General features: G+C 52.8%; 1 protein-coding gene across 1 annotated transcript in view; it reads right to left on the reverse strand.

Annotated features, from left to right (window-relative positions):
* Positions 1 to 19,133, reverse strand: part of LOC148218210 (uncharacterized) — a 224,844-nt gene extending 205,711 nt beyond the window's left edge. Inside the window, exons 1-3 of the mRNA XM_088157923.1 lie at positions 18,709 to 19,133; positions 595 to 750; positions 272 to 510 (exon numbers count right to left, since the gene is read on the reverse strand). Coding sequence (XP_088014049.1) covers positions 272 to 510; positions 595 to 750; positions 18,709 to 19,133 — 820 coding nt within the window. The remainder of the gene's footprint in view (positions 1 to 271; positions 511 to 594; positions 751 to 18,708) is intronic.
* Positions 19,134 to 20,433: the final 1,300 nt, after the last annotated feature.

Here is a 20,433-nt window from a genome sequence, read left to right on the forward strand (position 1 = left end):
ATCTCCCATTTCCTCTCAGTCCACAGCCATTCCATTCCCTGTCCACTCCCCGAGCAGAAAAATCTCTCCAACCCCTTCCTCCCACCCAATGGGGATCACCAGGACCACGGATCACCAGGACTCTGGCCAACGAGGGTCACTGGGGATCATCCAACACCGATCCTCCCATGGGGGATGGAGCTGGAGCAGAGCACGAAGCTCTTCCCACACTCGGGGCACTCACAGGGCTTCCCTTAGTGGAGCCTCCGTTGGTGATGGGTCAAGTTAGAGCTCTGTGAGAAGCTCTTCCCACACTCAGGACACTCGTAGGGCCTCTCCCCAGTGTGGATGCGCCGGTGGTCAGTGAGATGGGAGTTGCGGTTGAATCCCTTCCCGCAGTCGGGGCAGCGGAAGGGCCTCTCCTCTGTGTGAATCCGCTCATGTAGGAGGAGATTGGAGCTTCTCTGAAACCTTTTCCCACACTTGGGACACTCGTAGGGCCTCTCCCCAGTGTGGATGTGCTGGTGTTGTCTCAAGTCGCACCTCCACCCAAAACTCTTCCCACATTCCAAGCAGGTGTAGGGCCGTTCCCCAGTGTGGCTCACCTTGTGCCGCATCAGGCTGGAGCGCTGGCGGAAGCTCTTCCCGCATTCCCCACATTCATAGGGCTTTTCCCCAGCGTGGACCAGCACATGCTGCATCAGATTAGAGATCGTCATGAATCCCTTCTCACATTCCCCACATTTGTAGGGCCGTTCCCCAGTGTGGATCCTCTGGTGCCGGATCAGCGCGGAGCTCCAGCTGAAACCCTTCCCACATTCCAAGCACTTGTGGGGCTTCTCTCCTCCAGGAGACTTCTCCACCAGCTCTGAGCTCCGCCTGCATCTCCAGCCTCCTTCCTGGCTCGAGGAGGGTCTTTGCTCCTCACAGCTCACTAGGCTGGGTTTGCAGCCCCTCGTCCCACGGGATCTCCGGGGCTTTTCTTCCTCCTTCATCTGTTCACACCTTGGGAACGTAAAATTCTGGTTTGGGGAAAAAAACAAGAGGGGAGTGCCTTGAGTTGCGGGTCCCTCCTTGCCCAAATGTAAACCAGGAAATTATTGGGCATATGATGCCTGCAAGAACCTACAAAATACCAAGATTCAGCCTAAAAATCCTCCAAAACATCATGACACAGATAAGAAACTCCGCATAACAGCAAGATTTACCCAAAACCTCCTCCAAAATATAAGCATTCAGCCCCTGCAAAAAATCCAAAGCACCAACATTTAACCCAGTAATGCCCAGAAACACCAAGATGCACCCCTGTGGAAATCGTGGATCCCCCTCCCCGGTCGCTTGCTGAATGTGGCGAGGGCAATGCTCCTGGGGCTGGGGGTTCCTCCTTTCAAAGTGCAACTCAGGAAGTCATTGGGCATCTTGTGTCTGTAAGAACCTCCAAAACACAACGATTCAGCACAAAAATTATCCAAACATCAAGACACAGATCAAAAACTCCCCAAAAAGCAAGTTTCAGCCCAAATCCCTTCCAAAATATAAAGATTCAGCCCCTGCAAAAAATCAAAGCACCAGCATTTAGCCCAATAAAGCTCACAAACACCAAGATTCAGCCCTGTGAAAATCATGGATGGTCCTCTTCAGTCACCTGCTGCATGTGGGGGGAGCAACGCTCCTGGGGCTGGGGCAGAGGCTGCAGATTCAGGGAGGAGTGGAACATTGTGCTGCTTCCCGTTTCTGCTCCTCCTCTGGTATCCCTACTCTTCCTCACAGGCCTCTTCCTCCCATTATTCATCTTTCTCCTGCACAATCCCACCTGCTCCTTCCACAGGCATCCTTTGACCATTTTGTTCTTCAACCCTGCTTCTCCCTCCCTTCTCCTGCTGCCCCCAGGCCCAGCACCCACTGCCGGCTCCCTCTTCCCCCCAAACCCACAGCATCCCAGCGCAGGGGCAGCGATGGAGCTGGGGCAGCTCGGGCTGGGGCAGCGCTGGGCTCTCGGCCGCTCCCGCCCGCACTCGCTCCCCACTGCAGCCGCTGCCGCCACCACAGCGCGGGGGGGCCCGGCCTTGGCGCTCCCCCCCTCCCACCTCCCCAAATTCCCCTGCCGGGGGGCGCTGGGGCCAGGAGACAGACGAGTGACAGATCAGGGGGGGCTGGGAAGAGTCGGCAGCCAGAGAGCACTGAAAATCTCAGCAGTGACTACAGTGGGATCTTCGGGGACTAAACATGGCAGGGCACCCATGGAGGGTAGAAAGGGAAAGCCAGGAAAGGCTCCTGGCCAAAGGGATGATGATCCCAAAATATCTCTGAAGGGTCCCTTGGGAGCATGTTGAGGGAGTTTGCACATTCTCCCAGAGGTAATCAAGGACATGGACACCCAGGGGCGCAATAAGGGAAGTCCAGAAGGGATTTAGACAACAAGGGATGGAGGTGTTGGTGTGCTGGGAAGGGACTGGGTGAAGGGGAGTGTGCAGGAATATGGTTCAGGCAAGAAGAAGCAGCAGGAATCTATGTGGGAAGAAAAAGGATGATGACAAAGACAAAGAAGAGAAAAATACTGAGGATGGGGATGTTTTTCAGCAGGATTTTATCCTCTAAAGGTGGCAGCTGCTGCAGATCCTTTGTATCCCCGGTTGCCAGGACAGGCACACAAGGAGGTCAGGATTGCAGGGGGTTTCTCTGTGCTGGGCAGCGGCAGGAGCGGGCGCAGAGGGGCGGCACCGGGAGCACGGGCTGGGGGCCTGTGGGGAGCTGCGGGGCCGGGCCGGGGCTGTGGGGCAGCCGGGGCTCAGCGCCGGGCGCTGCCTGAGCCCAGCACCCCCCGGCAATTGCAGGCCCGGCAGTGGCCCCCGGCCCCCAGGAGGCTGCGGGACGCCCCGGCCGCTGCCCGGCCCCGTGGAGCTGCCGGCCCTGCCCGCCGGGGGGGCCGCGTTTGGACACTGCGGCAGGACAGGCACCGGCTCTGGGATACGGGCTGGCCACGGCAGCCACAGCACAAGGAGCAGCAGCACAAAGGAACAGCTGGGAAATGGGGATTGGACGTGCAAGCATCCAGATTAGCTTTTAAACATTTTTCTTGGGTCACTGCAGAAAGGAATGATTGAGCAGAAAGCTCAGCAGCTGTCAGAGGATGAGCACCCCCAGGCACTGAGGGGGCTGCAGGAGGGGCAGAAGAAGCCCCTGGAGCACTTGGTCACAAAAGCACAGCAGGGGAATGCAAGAAGGGATGAGGAAAAGGCCAAGGGGAAGGCAAAGGCCATGGCAGAGTTTCTACAGCCCCTGAGGGATGAACCCCAGGGCCCAAGGGGGCCCCAGCACCCAGGGGCTCTCACATCCTTACACCATCTTCAACCAGGTGCCCTCCTCACACTGACACCATTCAGTCCTTGATGGCAAAGATGCTTTCTGGGGATGCCCACTTACACAGGATGGTAAACTGGATTTTGCCTTTGAGTGGGAACAAGAGGTAGAAGGGAAAATGGAAACGACATGGACGGTCCTTCTGCAGGGATGCACGGAAGCACCAGCCTTATTGGGGCAAGCCTTGCAGAAAATATCACAAGAATTTACCCCATGCCCAGGGATTGGGTTAATGCAGGATGTGGATGACTTGCTGCAGTCAGGAGGACAAGAAGTGGTAGAAGAAGCCTCTGTGAAATCGCTGAATGTTCAGGCTAAAAAACGTCTTTGAGTATATGAAAAAAAGGAGCAAATGTTGGAGTAAAAGGTAAAATATTTGGGACATATTTTGACTAAAGATTTGTGGTGTATTGACCCGGAGAGGGTCCGGAGACGCTCAGAAGTCATCCAGGACTGAAAAGGAGGTGTAAGAATTCTGAGCATTATTAGGAAATTGCAGGACCTGGATTGAGGATTCTTTCTTCTACCCATAACATTGTATCACTTTCTAAACCCCAATAGCCTCAAGGCTGTGGTATGGCAGGACGAAAGGAAGAAAACCTGAAAAAATGAACGATAACAAAATGATTGGTGCCCCACCTATGGCTCTTCCCGACTCAGAAAATAAATTTGAATCCTAGGTGTCTTATGAGTACATATTAAATTATTGGCTTTTTGAAAATATTAAAATGAATGCTCTATGTTGAAAAACTTTCCTGTATGAACATAGTTTCTTTTAGCTTTGCTATTAACAGAACTTATAAACAATAGTGATAAATATATTTTTTTGGACTACAACATTTTGATGTAAAAAGCTTTTGTTCATTTAACTAACTCAGAGAATGGTAAAAAAGATAATCAGGAAATTCTTCACATTCTTGGACTCTGGGACACCAGAGCCCTAGGGAGGGAAAAATTAATGATTTACAGGTTGGGGAGAATGATTGTGAATAATGCATGAAGGTCTATGAATATGCAACATGTTGCTGCATTTAGGAAGTGTTTTCTGAGTCAGTGTGTGCCCTTGGCTGAAGGCCAAGCATCCGGCCATTATAACCTTTGGCCAGAGCCAGGGCAGATATTCAATTATCTCCCTTGGAATTGATCTTTGCAATTCCTTACCCTGGGAATTCTCCACCTAGTGCGGGCTGGAGATAAGGGATGGATATTTCAAGCAGTCTGTGGCCAGAATCCTGTCTCTTGTGAAATCTCTGCCACAGGAAGCTGGGCTGGCACCGAGCCTGCCTTGGCACTTTGCTGTTCACAGCATCCACCCAGGACTCTGCCTCTCAATTACACTCACACACTGGGCTGCCTGCGATTCCACTGTTGGAAAATATACCAAATTTAAATTTTTTTACATTCCATTTTACTAGTCAGGCTCGGTTTGCCTTTCTCTCAGGAAAGAAATTCTAAAAGGTATTTTTTATGGACTGTTAGACCACTCAACAGAGATGAGTTTAACATCTCATCAGACTGGGAATAGCCCAAAAGATATCCACAAACATAACAAACATCAACAAAACATCAATGAAACATCAGCAAATATCAAGGAACACCCACCCCAGACAGTGCCCCGGCATAGATGGAGACACCTGGTCTGGAAAAGACTGAGAAGGAAATCCAGGAGTGGGACCTCATTAACATCACAGGAGGAGAAATCCAGGTCCAATAGGAAACTAAACACTAAGAACTACACAACCTGGAAGCAATAAACACTAAACCAATGGATTTCAATGGGTTCAGACTGTAAAATTTCAGGAAAAATCTAGCAAAATTCACATCTCATGGAATGATTTTCTCTGCACGCCCGGTCTATGTGTGGATGAAATTATTTCTGTTGCACATCCTGACCAGAATAAAGTAATGCCTTAACTCTCTAACACTAAAGATATTGCTGGAGAGCTTTTTATTGTCCCTGCAGTTTCAGTGACAAGATTACACCATGAGAAAAATTTTCACATTAATCCTACTTTTAGATTGTCAGTTAGGTTTGGGCCAGGGGTGTGACAACCAATTTTTACTCCTAGGAGAAGAGGCAGAAAAGACTTGATTGCATTGGAATATTTTTCTATATATTTGTGGTGGCTCTTAATGACGGCAGAATTTCGGAATGGATCTTTAGAAGCTCACCTTTAAGTTGCATTTTGCAAACCTAGAAGATTATTAATGGTGAGGCTTTAACGCATAAACTGTTAATAAAAAATCGTTAAAAAAATAGAAAAGAAAAATAAAGCAGATTGTGAGCTTGCACGTGTGAATCCCCTAATAGCTGCTCTGAAAGAAAATCCTAGTTCCAGGCAGCCAGGAGAGGAGTTTTAGAAATGCAAATTAACATTGCTCTGGAGAAGTGTGGACAATGCCCAAGGGCCTTCTTACCTGGGGGAGGAATTTCCCTGAGTCCATCTGCCCCTCACCCCCAGCTCTGCCTGCTTGCACAGATGGAATTTGCACAACTAAAGGCAGAGCCCATAGTGAGGATATCTGACTGCAACAGAAACTGGTTAAGCTGCAAAGGGAAACAGCAAACGGAGAATATTGAGCAAATTTCATGAAAAAAAAAGTGTGTGTGCGGGGATCATCCCTCTCCCCAAAGCAATGAGGTGTTTTTGCTAGTCCAGAGAAATCACTTGGGAATCCAAACATTTTATCATTTCATAAGATAAAAGTGTTCAATTGATGCAGACCTGGCTGGAGGGAGCACCCCAAAAAGGGAAAAAGATGAACGGCCACCAGAACAAATGCTACAACACCATGGACCAGCCCCTGGGATCCCTAACGAATTCATATCAGGACACAGAAAATCCATCCATAATTTGAGTGGCAGAATTAGGTTTAAAAGTATCCTTGAAATAATAACCAAGGAGACAGCTCCAGCTCCTGACCTTCCTGCTGACCAAGCCGCTGAAATGAGGAACGAGACATTTCACCATGGGATGGAATCAGATTATCTACTTACAGAAGAAGGAGGAGTTTGTGGAAAATTAAGTGACACAAACGGCTGTTTGCAAACAGATGATAACCGAAAAGTGGTGAAACAGATAACAAAGGAAATAAGAAAGTAGCTCGTATTCCGGAGAAATGATGGGAATGGGACAAATTTTCGTGTTTCTCTGTCTGACCACGGCTTAAACGAATGCTGCTGCTCCTCTGACGTGCTGCAGCAACTCTCAGCTTTTTACCATGCACGACACCTTGCACCAAAGAGGATGCAGGAAAAGAAATTGAGTCAATGGAAATTAAAAGTTAGTAAAGGCAATTCTTGAGAATATGAGAAAAGGAAGGATTGAAAGCAGTAAGATTAATATCGTAGTAGGGGTGAATATTAAGAGGGACATGCAGTAGGTGGATCGCGAAGTCTGAACCTTCCAAGTATCTCAGCCAGAGGGGAATGGGAGAGGGAGATGCAGACGGGAAAATGAGGATAAAAAAGGAGGCTGCGTTTTAGAGACCGCATGGCAAATGCCGCATGGCCTCTCTCTTTGTTCATCAATAAAGTCACTTTTACAGGACTCCTCTGTCTCCTGCGGGCACACAAACCTCTGGCCACGGGAATTTTCCCGCACAGCCCCGGGCACAGGGCAGACACCTCTGTGCCACCCACAGCAACCGGGACGAGCCAGCGCTGCTCCGGCACCGGCTCCTGCCGAGGCCCCAGCGGGAAGGAGACCGCGGGCAGCCGCTCCCGCAGCGCCCTCGGCCCAGCGCCAACACGGGCCGGCACCGGCACAACCAACCCGCCAGAGCCCCCTGCCGCCCCCTCGGCCCGCAGCGAGCCCCGAGCCCCCGCACAACCGAGCGCGGCTCCCACCTGCGCTGGGGCCGCCTCCGAGCTCCGCCGCCGCCTGTGGCTGAGGAATTCGATGGGATGTGTTGCCTTAACCTTTCTGACCACTCCCAGCCCATCTATGCCAGCATTCAAGCCCTGAAAGAAGGTGTGAATAAACTTCGGGTAGATAATGGGTACGACTGGCTGAACTGGCTCTTAGGGCACTGGGGACTCACTGGCTGGGTCAGGAATTTAGTTAAAATAGGTTTGTATGTATTAGGCATCATATTATGCATTGAAGTAGTTATTCCTTGTATTTTACAGTGTGTTAAGAATTTAATCGACAAATCGCTTAAGAGTGTATTTTTAGTTAAAAGAAAGGGGGGAGGTGTGGATATGGGTAATGCAAATGAGACTGATAGTACTGCAGATTGAATCAGCAAATGCAGCCTGACAACGAGGATGCCTGGCAAGAGGAAACCGAGACCTGACTGCAAGAGGACTGGATCAAGTCTGGGTTATGGGAAATAAGATTTTACTAAGTCCAAATGTAAAGTTTGTCTATGTGAGAGTTTGTCTATGTAAGGTTTGTCTAAGTGATTGCAGTAAAATATTACCAGCCTTCCTGTAAATGGTATATAAGCACATGTAGTGCTCAGTAAAAACTGGATTTTGATCACCATTCAGTGTCCCCATCTCTCTCTCATCGTCGATAGTTCAAGTACTCCCAGTGGGGTCCTGGAAAGAGAATGGTGGCACATCTACTGCCTGCTACCCCCCTCTAGGCAATATTCAACTGTTTAGTTCACAGACTCATCTTCCAGCACTCTTAGTGGGGTCAGCAGAGCCACTTCCCACTGGTGGGGGCAAAGAGCACCCTCTGTGCCTTTGTGGTGGGAGCAGACAGTGTTGTCTCAAAGGAAAGGTCAAAGAGAGACCAAGCTGGACCTCTGCCTCCTGCCTCTCACCCCACAAGGGCAGGAGGGCACAAAACTGAACACATTTTTTTTTGGACACATCTTTCCCTTGAGCTTGACTAGTTTGAAAGAGAGGATTCATAAGATTTCTTGAGGATCACTGCCAGTGCACAGCACACATGGCATCCCTCACCCCTTGCATCATCATGGGATGGAGAGGTAGGAACCAACCACAGCCCTACCCCACTGCTCCAGAAGCCAAAACCCCCATGCAAGCATTTAGTTATGGCCTTCTTAGAGAACCACATTCCCACGTGAGAGCCCTCCCGCACAGCCGGGCTGGTTCTCCACCCTCGGCCGCGCTGTCCGCGCCACCTCTGGGCTGGCGAACGCCGGGAGTTGCTGGGCTGGGTTTGATGGCCCCGCTCAGCGCTTTCGGCCGCTGCTCACGCGGCACCCTCGCGATTTTCGCTGGCAATCAATGCAGATTGGCCAGGAAAATCCAGAAAGCAAAAAATAGACCAAGGGCATTCCAGAAGGGGTTTCCTGCAGCCAGACACACAGCAGCAGTTTCCAGGAGCTGTCACTTGCTAGTCCACGGCTTTAAGGATGCTGTGGTGGTGCTACAGGAGAAGACCCTTGGGTGTTGTGCTGAACAGGTTCCTGCAGAAGAAAAGGTGATGTTCCTATGTGCAGGGAACTCTGTGGTATCAGCAGTGGAGGAGCAGGGTGAGGAAGATCTCCAGCCTTGGGGTATTTCTGCAAGAGCCTTCACCCCTGCCAGAGCCTGGGTGAGAGCAGCCAGAGTGCAGAGGGAGGCAGCCCTTTGGACAGGCGTCCCTGCTCCCTCAGAGCCACGGCTATGAGACAAACAGCCTCATCCCTGAGGATGCAGATGGGCAGGAAATGCCTGGAAGTAAAAAGGGGAGCCCAGACTTCTCCAAGAAGCTGATCCCAGAGGCAAGTGTCCCGGCAGGAAGTGTCCTGGAGCCACTTGTGTTCAGCCTACAGTCAGTTCCCAGAACGCTGTCCCTGTTCCAGTGGGGAACCCCCCACACTTTGCAGCAGGAAAGATTCACATGAAACCAAGGAGGCTCTTGCATCTGCAGGAAGCTTCTCCCCTCTACTAGTGAGATGGCCTCTGACTACCAGGAATGTGTTACAGATTAAGATCTGATCTTCTTCGGAGCATTAGTGTTAAATACATTAGGATTTTCTCGGAGGAGACTTGTCAGAATGTTCCCACTGTTTTGGATTTGACTGGTGTGATAATTGATAAAAGATTCGTGTTAATTACAAAAGCATTGAGGTTTGTATAAACCAATACTAAGCTCTGAAGTGAGGCATGGACACTAGATAATGGAAATTATATGATAAAATAATTCTGTTTAAAATCACCTTGTTATGTTATATTATGTTGTATTATGTTACATTATATAATATGTTATGTTTTCCAAATGAGTTGTATCAGCTACCACCTTGCAAAATCAGACTTCCCAATAGCCCTTCCTGCCTTTGTCTAATCAATACTGCCTATCCCAAAAACCAGACTTCCAGAACTTCCCTGGTGATTATCTACAAGGACCAGATGGCTATCTGTGACTGATTATCACCCGAACGCTTTGTGTAAGGATGTTTATTCAACCACCACTGCTTATGACAACAAAAATCCAAAAAATTGTTGACTACAATGAGAAACCACAGTATAAGAAGAGGCTGCAAACCAAGGTTGGGTGGAGCGTGGAGTGGGCGGTGACCCCTCGCGTTCCCCAGCGCGCTGCTTGCTCTTTCTATATGAAATAAAGCAATCTAAATTTTGCTGAATATCGAGACTTTTGTCTCTCATTTATAACAATTTGGTGCCGATACCCGGGACGTCCTTGGAGCCCTGAGAGGCACTGCGATTTCGGGGAGGCGCCCCACTGCTGTGGCCCCGGTTCGTCAGTGATTCTCGGGACCCATCGACGTCCCGCACCATAGAGACTGAGCAAGGAAAATCTCCCCGGGAGACCGCGGCAAAATCACCTGTAATTCTCGTGCACGAAGAGCCAGACAGGAGCATCGGACTGTGAGTATCTGTGTGGTTTGGTGGGGATGACTGTGTGCTTGCCTGAATGGGACGTGGCCTTTGCTGCGAAGGGAGAGTGGAGTCCTTCTATCCGCGTTTCCAGCATCCCGCGAGGGACCTGGCCGGGGACCGGACAAGGCGAGTGAGCACAAAGGGAGAGACTGCTTTTCTTGTCCTAGCCCAGGTAGAGGCTGGGTCCTTCCCATCCTAGCCCAGGTAGAGGCGGGACCCGGGGAGGGGGGGAAGGGGGAGGAAAAGAAAAGCAGATGGCAACACACCAGTCACGGAGGGAGAAGGGAAAAGCTGCTTTTCCCATCCCAGCCCAGGTAGAGGCGGGTTCCAGTCCCTCCTGACCCAAGGAGAGGCAGGGGTTCGGGCGGAACACATGAGCCTGCATCAGGCCATTGATCGTACTCTCCTAATGTCTAAGTTTGTTGATGACAGAACCCACTGTTTCTGTGCTGCTGTCAGCACTAACCATTGCAGTACAGGTGGTGTATTGAGATGGCCCCAGGTTTGCCATCTGCCCTGTGCACCTGACCTTGTCAGGGTCATTGTCATGCTGTCCATCCCTCCCAAAGAGCACCTCCAGCACTGCCACTTCTCTCAGCTGTTGGATCCCTTCCTCAAGGGTCTTCCAGCACATTCTATGATGGTGCTCCTGCATTCTCTCTCTGTGGAGAAACTTCTCTATTACACTCATTAAAACCATTCCCAGAGGGAGAGGGGCCATGTTGGGCACCAAAAATCTGTCCTGGTTTTAAAAAGGACAGGTTGTGCTGGAGAAGAGCAGGGCCTTCCCTGGAAATGGAGCTAATAAATCCCTCCCTCTGAATTAGTATACTTTTGGAATTATGGGGATTTCAGGCAAAAATACGGGGATAGGAATAACAGTTCTTTACTAGTATGTGTATATATATATAACAAGGCAAACAAAACAACAACAGCTAAGTAATTAACAGCAAATAGAAGACGGGAACCCAGTAACAGTTTTTCTGGTTGTGGACACCTTTCCCCTCTGCTGCAGTTACCGTCCCAGTTTGGCAGTCAGTGCCAGCCGGCTCCCGGTGGGCAGGGGCAGATGCGGTGATCCCGTGTGGCTGCAGGAGTGCTGGGGGTGATGGCAGCTGTGTCCTGGGTGGGAAGGGCGGAGGAGAGACTCTGCTCATGGATCCTTGGAGGCAGTGTCAGTCCCAGTGCTCCAATAGGTTGTGTGTATGTGGCAGGCTGAAGTGGGAGAGCGTCCAAGCAGGAGGGTGCAGGGCCCCACAGCCGAGGAAAGGCAGGTCCCGGCGTTGGGATGGCAGGGCGAGGTTTTCCAGTGGCCGTCCTTCTCCGAGCCAAACGAGCGAGAGAGCGAGCAGCTGCACACACCTCTCCATTACCTGCCCCTGATCTCGCGGTGTTCTCCCACTTCACCCCCATCCCCCCTGCCCTGCGAGAGAAACTCGAAAAAGGGTCAGGGAGTCTCCCCTATCACTAGCCATCTTAGCATGTCAATGGGAAAAAATTCCAGACAGCAAGGCGAGGGAAAAAAGAAAAAAAACAACCCCAACAGAAACTGAACCCAAACTTTACTGAAACAAGCCCGCATTGGCTGCCTGTCACTGCGGTGTCGCTGTTGCCGTGTCCCCTGACCCAGTCAGCTCTCTGATCATGTGGTGTCCACGCATCTCCCCAGCCCATCACTGCCTCACACACGAGGTGACCACCAAGCCACTCTCCGGCCATCTGACCCGCAGCTGAGCCCTTCCCAGAGTGCCCGCACCCGCAGGGAGCGCAGGGCTGGATTTGGCCGCCAGAGAGTTGGTGACCCTCGTGAGATCCTCGGTGCATTTAGTTCCTACAGGAGTGTGGGCACCGCTGGGAAATGATCTGCATGCCTTGTTAATTGGATGTTCTTCCACCGCTAGCCTGGGGCAGGATCTCTCCCGGTCCTCCTCTCAACTCCCGGGCCTCTCCTCAGCCAATCAGAGAAGGCACCAAAATAATTGAGCCAATCAGAGCGCGCGGCGCTGATGACTCCTCAGGCAGTCCCAGAGCGCCCAGAGCTCCTCACCTGGACTCCACCCGCGCCCCGCCCCCAGCGCCCCCCGCCAGGAGAATTTGGGGTGGGGGAAATTGCGTTTTATCTTCTTTTTTGTTCTTCCAGAGTCAGGATTAAATGCTCGAGAGACGGAATTTCGTGTTCGGACTCAGATATTTATTAATTCTTCTCGATATTACAGTGAATTCTACAGCACTTCTACCTAACAGGCCAAAAATGGACACCTATCTCTCTCTCTCTACAAGGCCTTTTAAGGGTCAATCTCTCTAATTAAGAACAGACAGCTAAATTCTTTTTACTTTTAACCCAACAACCAATCACCTGTGACCTGCAATGTGGAATTTTCTATCCAATGACAAAAGTAACACCTAGACCCGTGAAGAAGGTGAAAAAGAAAGAAAACTCCACCTTAAAATCTCCATCTTGTTTTATATATATTAATATATTCAAAACCCACAAATTCTAAATTTTCCACCATGGGACATTGCACACTCCTATTCAAACTACACACCAGTGATCCCAGTTCTATCACTCAATTCTGGAAAGCTTCTTCACGGCCTCTGGAAAAAAGCAGTGTTTTCCTGGAGGTCAATGCCTGTCAGCACAGAAAGCCCAAACCCCTCAGTTTCCAGAGTTCCAACAGGGGGAGGTGTCAGACCCTGCCCGGCGCTGGCCATGGGGCGTGTGGCGGGGGCCCGGAGCTCTTGGCTACTGTGGGCTGCTGGGGGGCTGCTGGGGGGACACCCCCGGACCTGTGTCCTGCACACACAGCGCTGTTCCAGGAGATGGTTTAGTCCGAGTGTCACTTCATTCACGGCACCGACCGGCTGAGGTTCGTGGAGAGGAACATCTCCAACCGGGAGCAGTTCCTGCACTTGGGCAGCGATGTGGGGCTGCACGTGGGGACACCTCCTTTGGGGACAAGGCTGCCAGGCACTGGAACAGCGACCCGCAATGGATGGAGTAGAGACGGGCTGCGGTGGACAGGCACTGCCGGCACAACTACGAGTTGTCCAGCCCGTTCCTCGTGGAGCGCAGAGGTGAGCGTGGGGCAGAGCGTGTCCCCTCGGGCCCTGCCCTGGGAATGACCCTGGAGCCCCTCAGAACCTCCCTGGGAATCACCCGAGACACGTCAGCCCTTCTTGTGCCCATCCCCGGGGCCTCCTGCCCCTCACCCCAAGGGACTCCAGTGTCTCTCCCAGTCCATCCCAGTCTCTCCCAGTGTCCTCACAGTCCCTCCCAGTGTCACCAGAGTCCTTCCCAATTCCTCTCAGTCCACAGACATTCCACCCACAGTCCACTCCCAGTCCTTCTAACTCCACTCCCAAACCTCCATCCTCTCTCCCAGTGCCCTCCCAGGGCCCCTTCAAATCTCTCCCTTCTCCCCCAATGACCCCCCAGTTCCTCCCAGTCCTTTCCAAGTCCTTTTCAGTTCAATCCCAAACCTCCACCCTCTCTCCCATTGCCCCAATCCAATCCACTCTCTCCCAGTGTTCCCCCACTCTCTCCAATTTCATTCCCAGTCCCTCTCAGTGCCACACCAGCCCTCTCCTGTTGGAGTCCTGGTCCTGGTGGCCACCACATGCCCTGAGAGCTCCTGCTGGCCCTGGAACCACCTCACCCGGATCTCAGCAGGGTAGAAATCCTTGGAGCAGAGCAGGCATCTTGGGCCGGGCTGGGAGCTCAAGGGCCACAGTGAGATGGACACACTGGGGGGCACTGGGAGAGAGTGGGGACACACTGGAGTCAGCTGGGGGGAACAGGGAGGGATTCGAGTGAGCCTGGAGGGGATGGAAAAGGACCAGGAACTGGAAAGCAACGGTTGGAATAAGGTTGGCTGTGATGGGAAGAGACTTGGAGCAGTTGTGGTGAGTCCTGGTGAGACTGGGTAGGCACTGGGAGAGGGTTTGGGAGTCCTGAGGTGGTGGGGGGCAACTGGGAGGGGGTTATGGGATCGTGAGAGGGACAGGAGGAGCGTTGGTGGGTCCTGGGGAGGCCGGGAAGAGATTGGGAGGAGGATTCAAGGAGTCCTGGGTGGGCTAGAGGTGACTGGGAGGGTGATTGGAGTAGCTTGGGGTGTCTGTGAGAGATTTTGGGAGGTCTTGACGCCTGTGGACCCCCAGAGATGCCGCCAGACACCGCCCGCAGCAAGGTGCTGATGGGGATCGGGGGTTCCCTGTTGGGTTTCGTCTTCCTGGAGCTGGGGCTCGGCTTCTACCTGTGCGAGAAGGGTGAGGGGAGGGTCCCGGGGGTCGTGTTCCGACCTCGGAGCGTGTGCGCTCCCCATGGGGCCCCCAGTCAGGTGCTGCCCCCTTTTCTCTGCCCACAGAGCTCCTGACCCAGCAGCGGCTGCAGCCCCTCCCCATGGCCTCGGGTGCGGCCGGGACCCCCCGCTCCGTCCCCGCGCTGATTTTGGGGGGGTCGTGTGTTCCCCCCAGCCCTGCTGTCACTCTGCCCCAGTTTGGCTGCTCCCAGTGTTCCCAGTAAAGTTTCCCAGCTCGCTCCGGTGCCGTTTAGTGTGGGGAGGGACAGGAGAGAAATTGGGGGGACCCCGCGGGGGGATCGTGACTGGGCGGGGAGGGCGGGTCCAGGTGGGGAACACTGGGTGCTGCGGGTCTGCCCGGCAACCGGTGAGTCATCACAGCTGCTCTCTCTGATTGGCTGAATCTTCTTCATCGCATTCTCTGATTGGCTGAGGGGAGGCCCGGGAGTGAGAGAAGGAACAGGAGAGATCCCACCCCGAGCACCGGCACGGGAACAACAGAGCCAGCCTGGGCACAGCGAGGGAATTTATTACCAACCAAATCACAGCGGCACAAGGAGAAGGGAAAGAAATCTCTCCAGCCCCTTCCCCCCACCCAACGGGGATAACCAGGACCACGGATCACCAGGGCTCTGCCCAACGGGGGTCACTGGGGATCATCCAACACCGATCCTCCCATGGGGGATGGAGCTGGAGCAGAGCATGAAGGTCTTCCCACGCTCGGGGCATTCCTAGGGCCTCTCCCCAGCGTGAATCTTGAGGTTCTTCATGCTGTGGGGGCTCTTGCTGAATCTCTTCCCTCCTTCCATGCACCAGCAGGGATATTTCTTAGTTTGGATCTCCTGGTGCTGGATCAAGTGGGAGCTCAGGGTGGAGCTCATTCCATGTTCTAAGCTCTTGTAGGGTGTCAAAGTTTGAGTTGTGATTTTTAAGAGGACACTCTGGAGTGAGTATCATCTCCTCTACAGGGTTTCAATAACCCTTTCCACAAATACGAAATTAATATTAATAGATGAAAGTGGAAAAAACTCCAACACTTTATTAACAAGCAGTAAGCCCACAAGGCAAGGAAAAAAATGTAAATAATTGCTAGATATTAAATTGTCAGATCTTATCCCACACAAACACCTGGGACAAAAGACCCAAAATGCCAGAGAAATCCCCGCTCACAACACACGGTACAGCCGCCGACTTCTCCCCCAGGGGAAAAACCAACCAGGGGCTGTCCCGAAGGAGAGGAAAGCCCGGGGCTCGCCTGCCCTTGAACTCCTCCCCAGCCGGGCTCCGCGGGCACGGTCCCGGCAGGCGAAGCAGCGGGGCTGAAGCCTCGGGCTGTTTTCTCTCCCGGCTCGGCCCGGCTCGCAGCGGCTTTGGGCTGCAGCGGCGCCGCTCCGCTCCTGCCGGCGCGGAGCCCCCGGGCTGCGACACAGCAGCTGCTCAGTTCGCCTCCAGGCACGGCAAGGCTGCCCCTGCAGCCTCTCCGAGCCAAGAAAAGGGGAAAAAATCCTTTGTTTGCTTGGGGCAAAACCGCTTTTCAGCCAAACAGAAACCCACGGTGCACAGAGAGAGCCGCGGAAAACCCGAGCAGCGAACAAGGAGCCTCTCCCCGCCCCGGCCCCGCACACATCCCCTCCCGGGCTGCCGGGGTTTAGATACAATAACCATTCTTTGGGCACAAAGCAGAGCATCATGGAATTACCATCACAGTAACTCACTGCAAGAGAATCGTGTACACAATAATCACATGTATCTATCTGTAAAAGCATGTACTGCACTCTGGATACAGCAATGTGCTCTAGGACAGGAGTGGAGAGGATGAACGGACACCAGGGGAGATGGGGAATGTACGGACAGAGCAAACCCTCCAAGGTCTTTAACCTCATTCCCAGCTTTTCCGTGTTTCAAGGGCCTTGAATGCTGGATTTCAATGAACTGAGATGTCATTGTGAAAAGCAGAGCAGTCTGGAACCAGACACTGCTGCTGGAGTCAAAGTCTGGACTTGTCACATCTCAGAGTTCAAAATATATTGAATAAACAGCTCCCACAACATTTCCCAGCCCATCCGTCCTCACACATAACAAAATACAATGGAATTCTTTCTAAAGGGTAAAAAATAAAGTAAAATGAACATTGGAAAAGATAGAAAGTCACATTGAGAAAATACAGAATAATGAAGAGTGTCTAGAAAAGCCGGCTGTGATTTCTCAGGTATTGGGCTCGGTGTCAGCTCCGAGCCGGGCTCTGTCTCCCAGGTGCCCAAGTGCCCGGGCCAGCTCTGAGCAGCCTCTCCCGGCTCTCCAGCCCGGCTTTGCCCCGGCTCTGCCCCGGGCAGGCACTCGGTGTTTCCGTGGTGCCCCTGCCCCGCTCAGCTCCCCGTGCCCTGCAAAGGCGCCGAGGCTGCGCTCGGTGCCCCTGGGTGTCACTGAGCGAGGCACTGACGAGCCCCGGTGCCCGGGCACAGCCCTGAGGGACACCCCTCGTCCCCGGCCTCCCGCGGGACACGGAGCCACTGCCCGCAAGGCCCTGGCACGTCCGGCCCGGCCAATTCCTCCTGCCCCGGCCAGCCCGGGCTGCAGCCCCAGGGCTCTGCAGGCCGGGGCTGGGGCTGCCGGCTCCCACCGTGGCCAAAGCCTCCCAGGGCTCTGGCCACGCCAGGGGCTACAAGGCCACGAGGCCGGGGCTGCTCCGGGCCGCTTCCAGGCTGTCCCTCTGCTCTTGGGTGCCGGGGGTGGCCCTTTGTGACACGGGCGTGTGTCAGGGCCCTCGGTGATGCGGGACATTGTGGTGCTGTCATGAATGAGAGCGTTTGAGATCGCTTAAAAATCGGTGACAAGGGCATGAACAAAAGTCAGATTTAATATTGAGCGACAAAATACAACAAGTTTGTTGGCAAGATTTACTCTACTGCCTACAGGACAGGTGAGGCACAACAAGGGAAAACAAGCAACAACAAAACCAAACAAAATCCAGGCAACCAAAACTGAAATGAACTGAGAACTCTCTAGGGGAGTGTGGGTGGGTGTGTGCTGTGTTTAGGTGCATGGAACAAAAGAGAGTGCAGGCAAGGATTAAAAGGAGCAGCCTAAAAACTAATCTACACTAAGCAGCACTTTAACTTCTCTCTTAATTTGTCACTTAACTTATACCTTAGCCCCAGCAATCCAACAGAGGTACAACAATGAACTAATACCTGACTTAGCTTATAACTTAACATTAACAATTCAACAAAGCACTAACACTTAACAGCATTTAACCTAACTTATAGCTATAACTTCCATGTTGTACTTAGTAATTTAATGGAAGAACAACACTTAGCTTATGATTACATTTAAAAACTTAGCAAAACATTTAACACTTACAGCATTAAAGTAAGTTCATAACTATAACTAAACCTTGCTTACAGGCCTAACTTAGATATCCACAGTACTTCCACATCTAGGAAAGCTGTATTTCTCCCAGATTTGCTATAGCAAATGTGCAGGGGCACACACACAGACAGGAACAGTCAGTGCAGGCAATTCCCCCGAGAGCTCAGTGAAATCCTCCTTTCAGATGTTTTTGCATCTCTCACTGGCCGAAGGATGGGCCTTGAGCAGTGAGGGTATGGGCCCAGGACACGTCGTATTTCAGCGATCCTCCAGGCACAGCAAAGCCGAGGGTTTGCTGGCTCTGAGAGGCCCCTCAGAGGGAGACTGCTGGTCACAGCCCACGGTGGCCCAGGAGAGCTCAAAGGTCTCCTTTTGGATTTCTGTTGAGAGGGTCACAAGAGAGTGGGCTCCAGTCATAACCATGTTTCATCCTGGCCTCAGTTTGGGTTGGCACTTTCTCTAGGAGTGGGGGAATGCATCACCACACTGGGATCTCAGGGGTGCCCATGGCCTGGATGACGCTGGCCCAATGCCAGGCACCCATCAAAGCCAATATGACCCTGCCCCTCCAGCTGCACAGGGGACAGAAAATTTAATAGAGAATTTCTGGGTCAGATTAAGACAGGGAGAGATCGTCCAAAAACAGCAGAACAGGCATCACAGACCCAGCCTGGGAACAGGGAGGAAATTTATTACCAACCAAATAGCTCAAAGACAAGGAGAGTGAAAAGTTCTCTCCAACTCCTTCCCCCCACCCAACACGGATCACCAGGGCTCTGCCCAACGAGGGTCACTGGGGATCATCCAACACCGATCCTCCCATGGGGGATGGAGCTGGAGCAGAGCACGAAGCTCTTCCCACACTTGGGGCACTCACAGGGCTTCCCTTAGTGGAGCCTCCGTTGGTGTTCGGTCAAGTGAGAGCTCTGTGAGAAGCTCTTCCCACACTCAGGACACTCGTAGGGCCTCTCCCCAGTGTGGATGCGCCGGTGCCTGATGAGGGTGGAGTTGCGGTTGAATCCCTTCCCGCAGTCGGGGCAGCGGAAGGGCCTCTCCTCTGTGTGAATCCGCTCATGTCGTAGGACATGGGAGCTGGTGTGAAACCTCTTCCCACACTGGGGACACTCGTAGGGCCTCTCTCCAGTGTGGATGCGTCGGTGTTTCTTCAGGTAGGACATCCACCCAAAGCTCTTCCCACATTCCAAGCAGGTGTAGGGCCGTTCCCCTGTGTGGATCACCTGGTGCTTCATCAGATCAGAAATCGTCCTGAAGCTTTTCCCACATTTCCCACACTCGTAGGGCTGTTCCCCATTGTGGATCATCTGGTGCTGGATCAGCTGGGAGCTGCAGCTGAAACCCTTCCCACATTCCAAGCACTTGTGGGGCTTCTCCCCTCCAGGAGGCTTCTCCACCAGCTCTGAGCTCTGCCTGGATCTCCGGTCACCTTCCCGGCTCAGGGAGGGTCCTTCCTTCCCGCAGCTCCCTGGGCTGGGTTTGCAGCTCCTCCTCCTGAGGGATCTATGGGGCTTTTCCTCCTCCTCCATCTGCCCACACCTTCGGAATGACAAGTCCTAGTTTGAGGAAAAGAACAAGATAAGAGGTACTTGGGCTGGGGGCTTCTCCTTTCCCAAGATCATCTCAGGAAGTCACTGAGCATCTTGTGTCTGTGTGTAAGAACCTTCAAAACACCAAGATTCAGCCCAAAAATCCTCCAAAGATCAAGATACACCTCAAACCCCACCCCCCCAAACAACAAGACTGGGCCAAAATCCTCTCCAAAATAGAAAGATTAAGGCCCTGCAAATAAACTAAAGCACCAACAGCCCAATAAAGCTCAGAAACACTAAGATTCATCCCTGTGAAAATCGTGGAACCCTCTCCCTTGTCACCCGCTGCAGGTGGGAGGAACAACACTCCTAGGGCTGGAGGGGAGGCTGCACATACAGGGAAGGGTGGAACCTTGTGCTGTTTCCCGTTTCTGCTCATCCTCCTCCTCTGTTTTCGCCAAATGTCCTCACACTCGTCTTCCTCCTACTATTCCTGCTCCTCCTGCACAATCCCACCTTCTTTTCCCACGTGCAGTATTTGACCATTTTGTGCTTCAACCCTGCTTTTCCTTCCCTTCTTTTGCTGCCCCCAGGCCCAGCACCCACTGCCGGCTCCCTCTTCCCCCCAAACCCACAGCATCCCAGCGCAGGGGCAGCGATGGAGCTGGGGCAGCTCGGGCTGGGGCAGCGCTGGGCTCTCGGCCGCTCCCGCCCGCACTCGCTCCCCACTGCAGCCGCTGCCGCCACCACAGCGCGGGGGGGCCCGGCCTTGGCGCTCCCCGCCTCCCACCTTCCCAAATTCCCCTGCCGGGGGGCGCTGGGGCCAGGACACAGACGAGTGACAGATCAGGGGGGCTGGGAAGAGTCGGCAGCCAGAGAGCACTGAAAATCTCAGCAGGGACTACAGTGGGATCTGCGGGGACTGAACATGGCAGGGCACCCGTGGAGGGTAGAAAGGGAAAGCCAGGAAGGGATCCCGGAAAAAGGGATGATGATCCCAAAATATCTCTGAAGGGTCCCTTCGGAATATGTTGAGGGAGTTTGCACATTCTCCCAGAGGTAATCAAGGACATGG

The sequence above is a fragment of the Sturnus vulgaris genome, unplaced genomic scaffold (assembly GCF_052056855.1).
Source record: "Sturnus vulgaris isolate bStuVul1 unplaced genomic scaffold, bStuVul1.hap1 Scaffold_194, whole genome shotgun sequence".
Taxonomy (NCBI): domain Eukaryota; kingdom Metazoa; phylum Chordata; class Aves; order Passeriformes; family Sturnidae; genus Sturnus; species Sturnus vulgaris.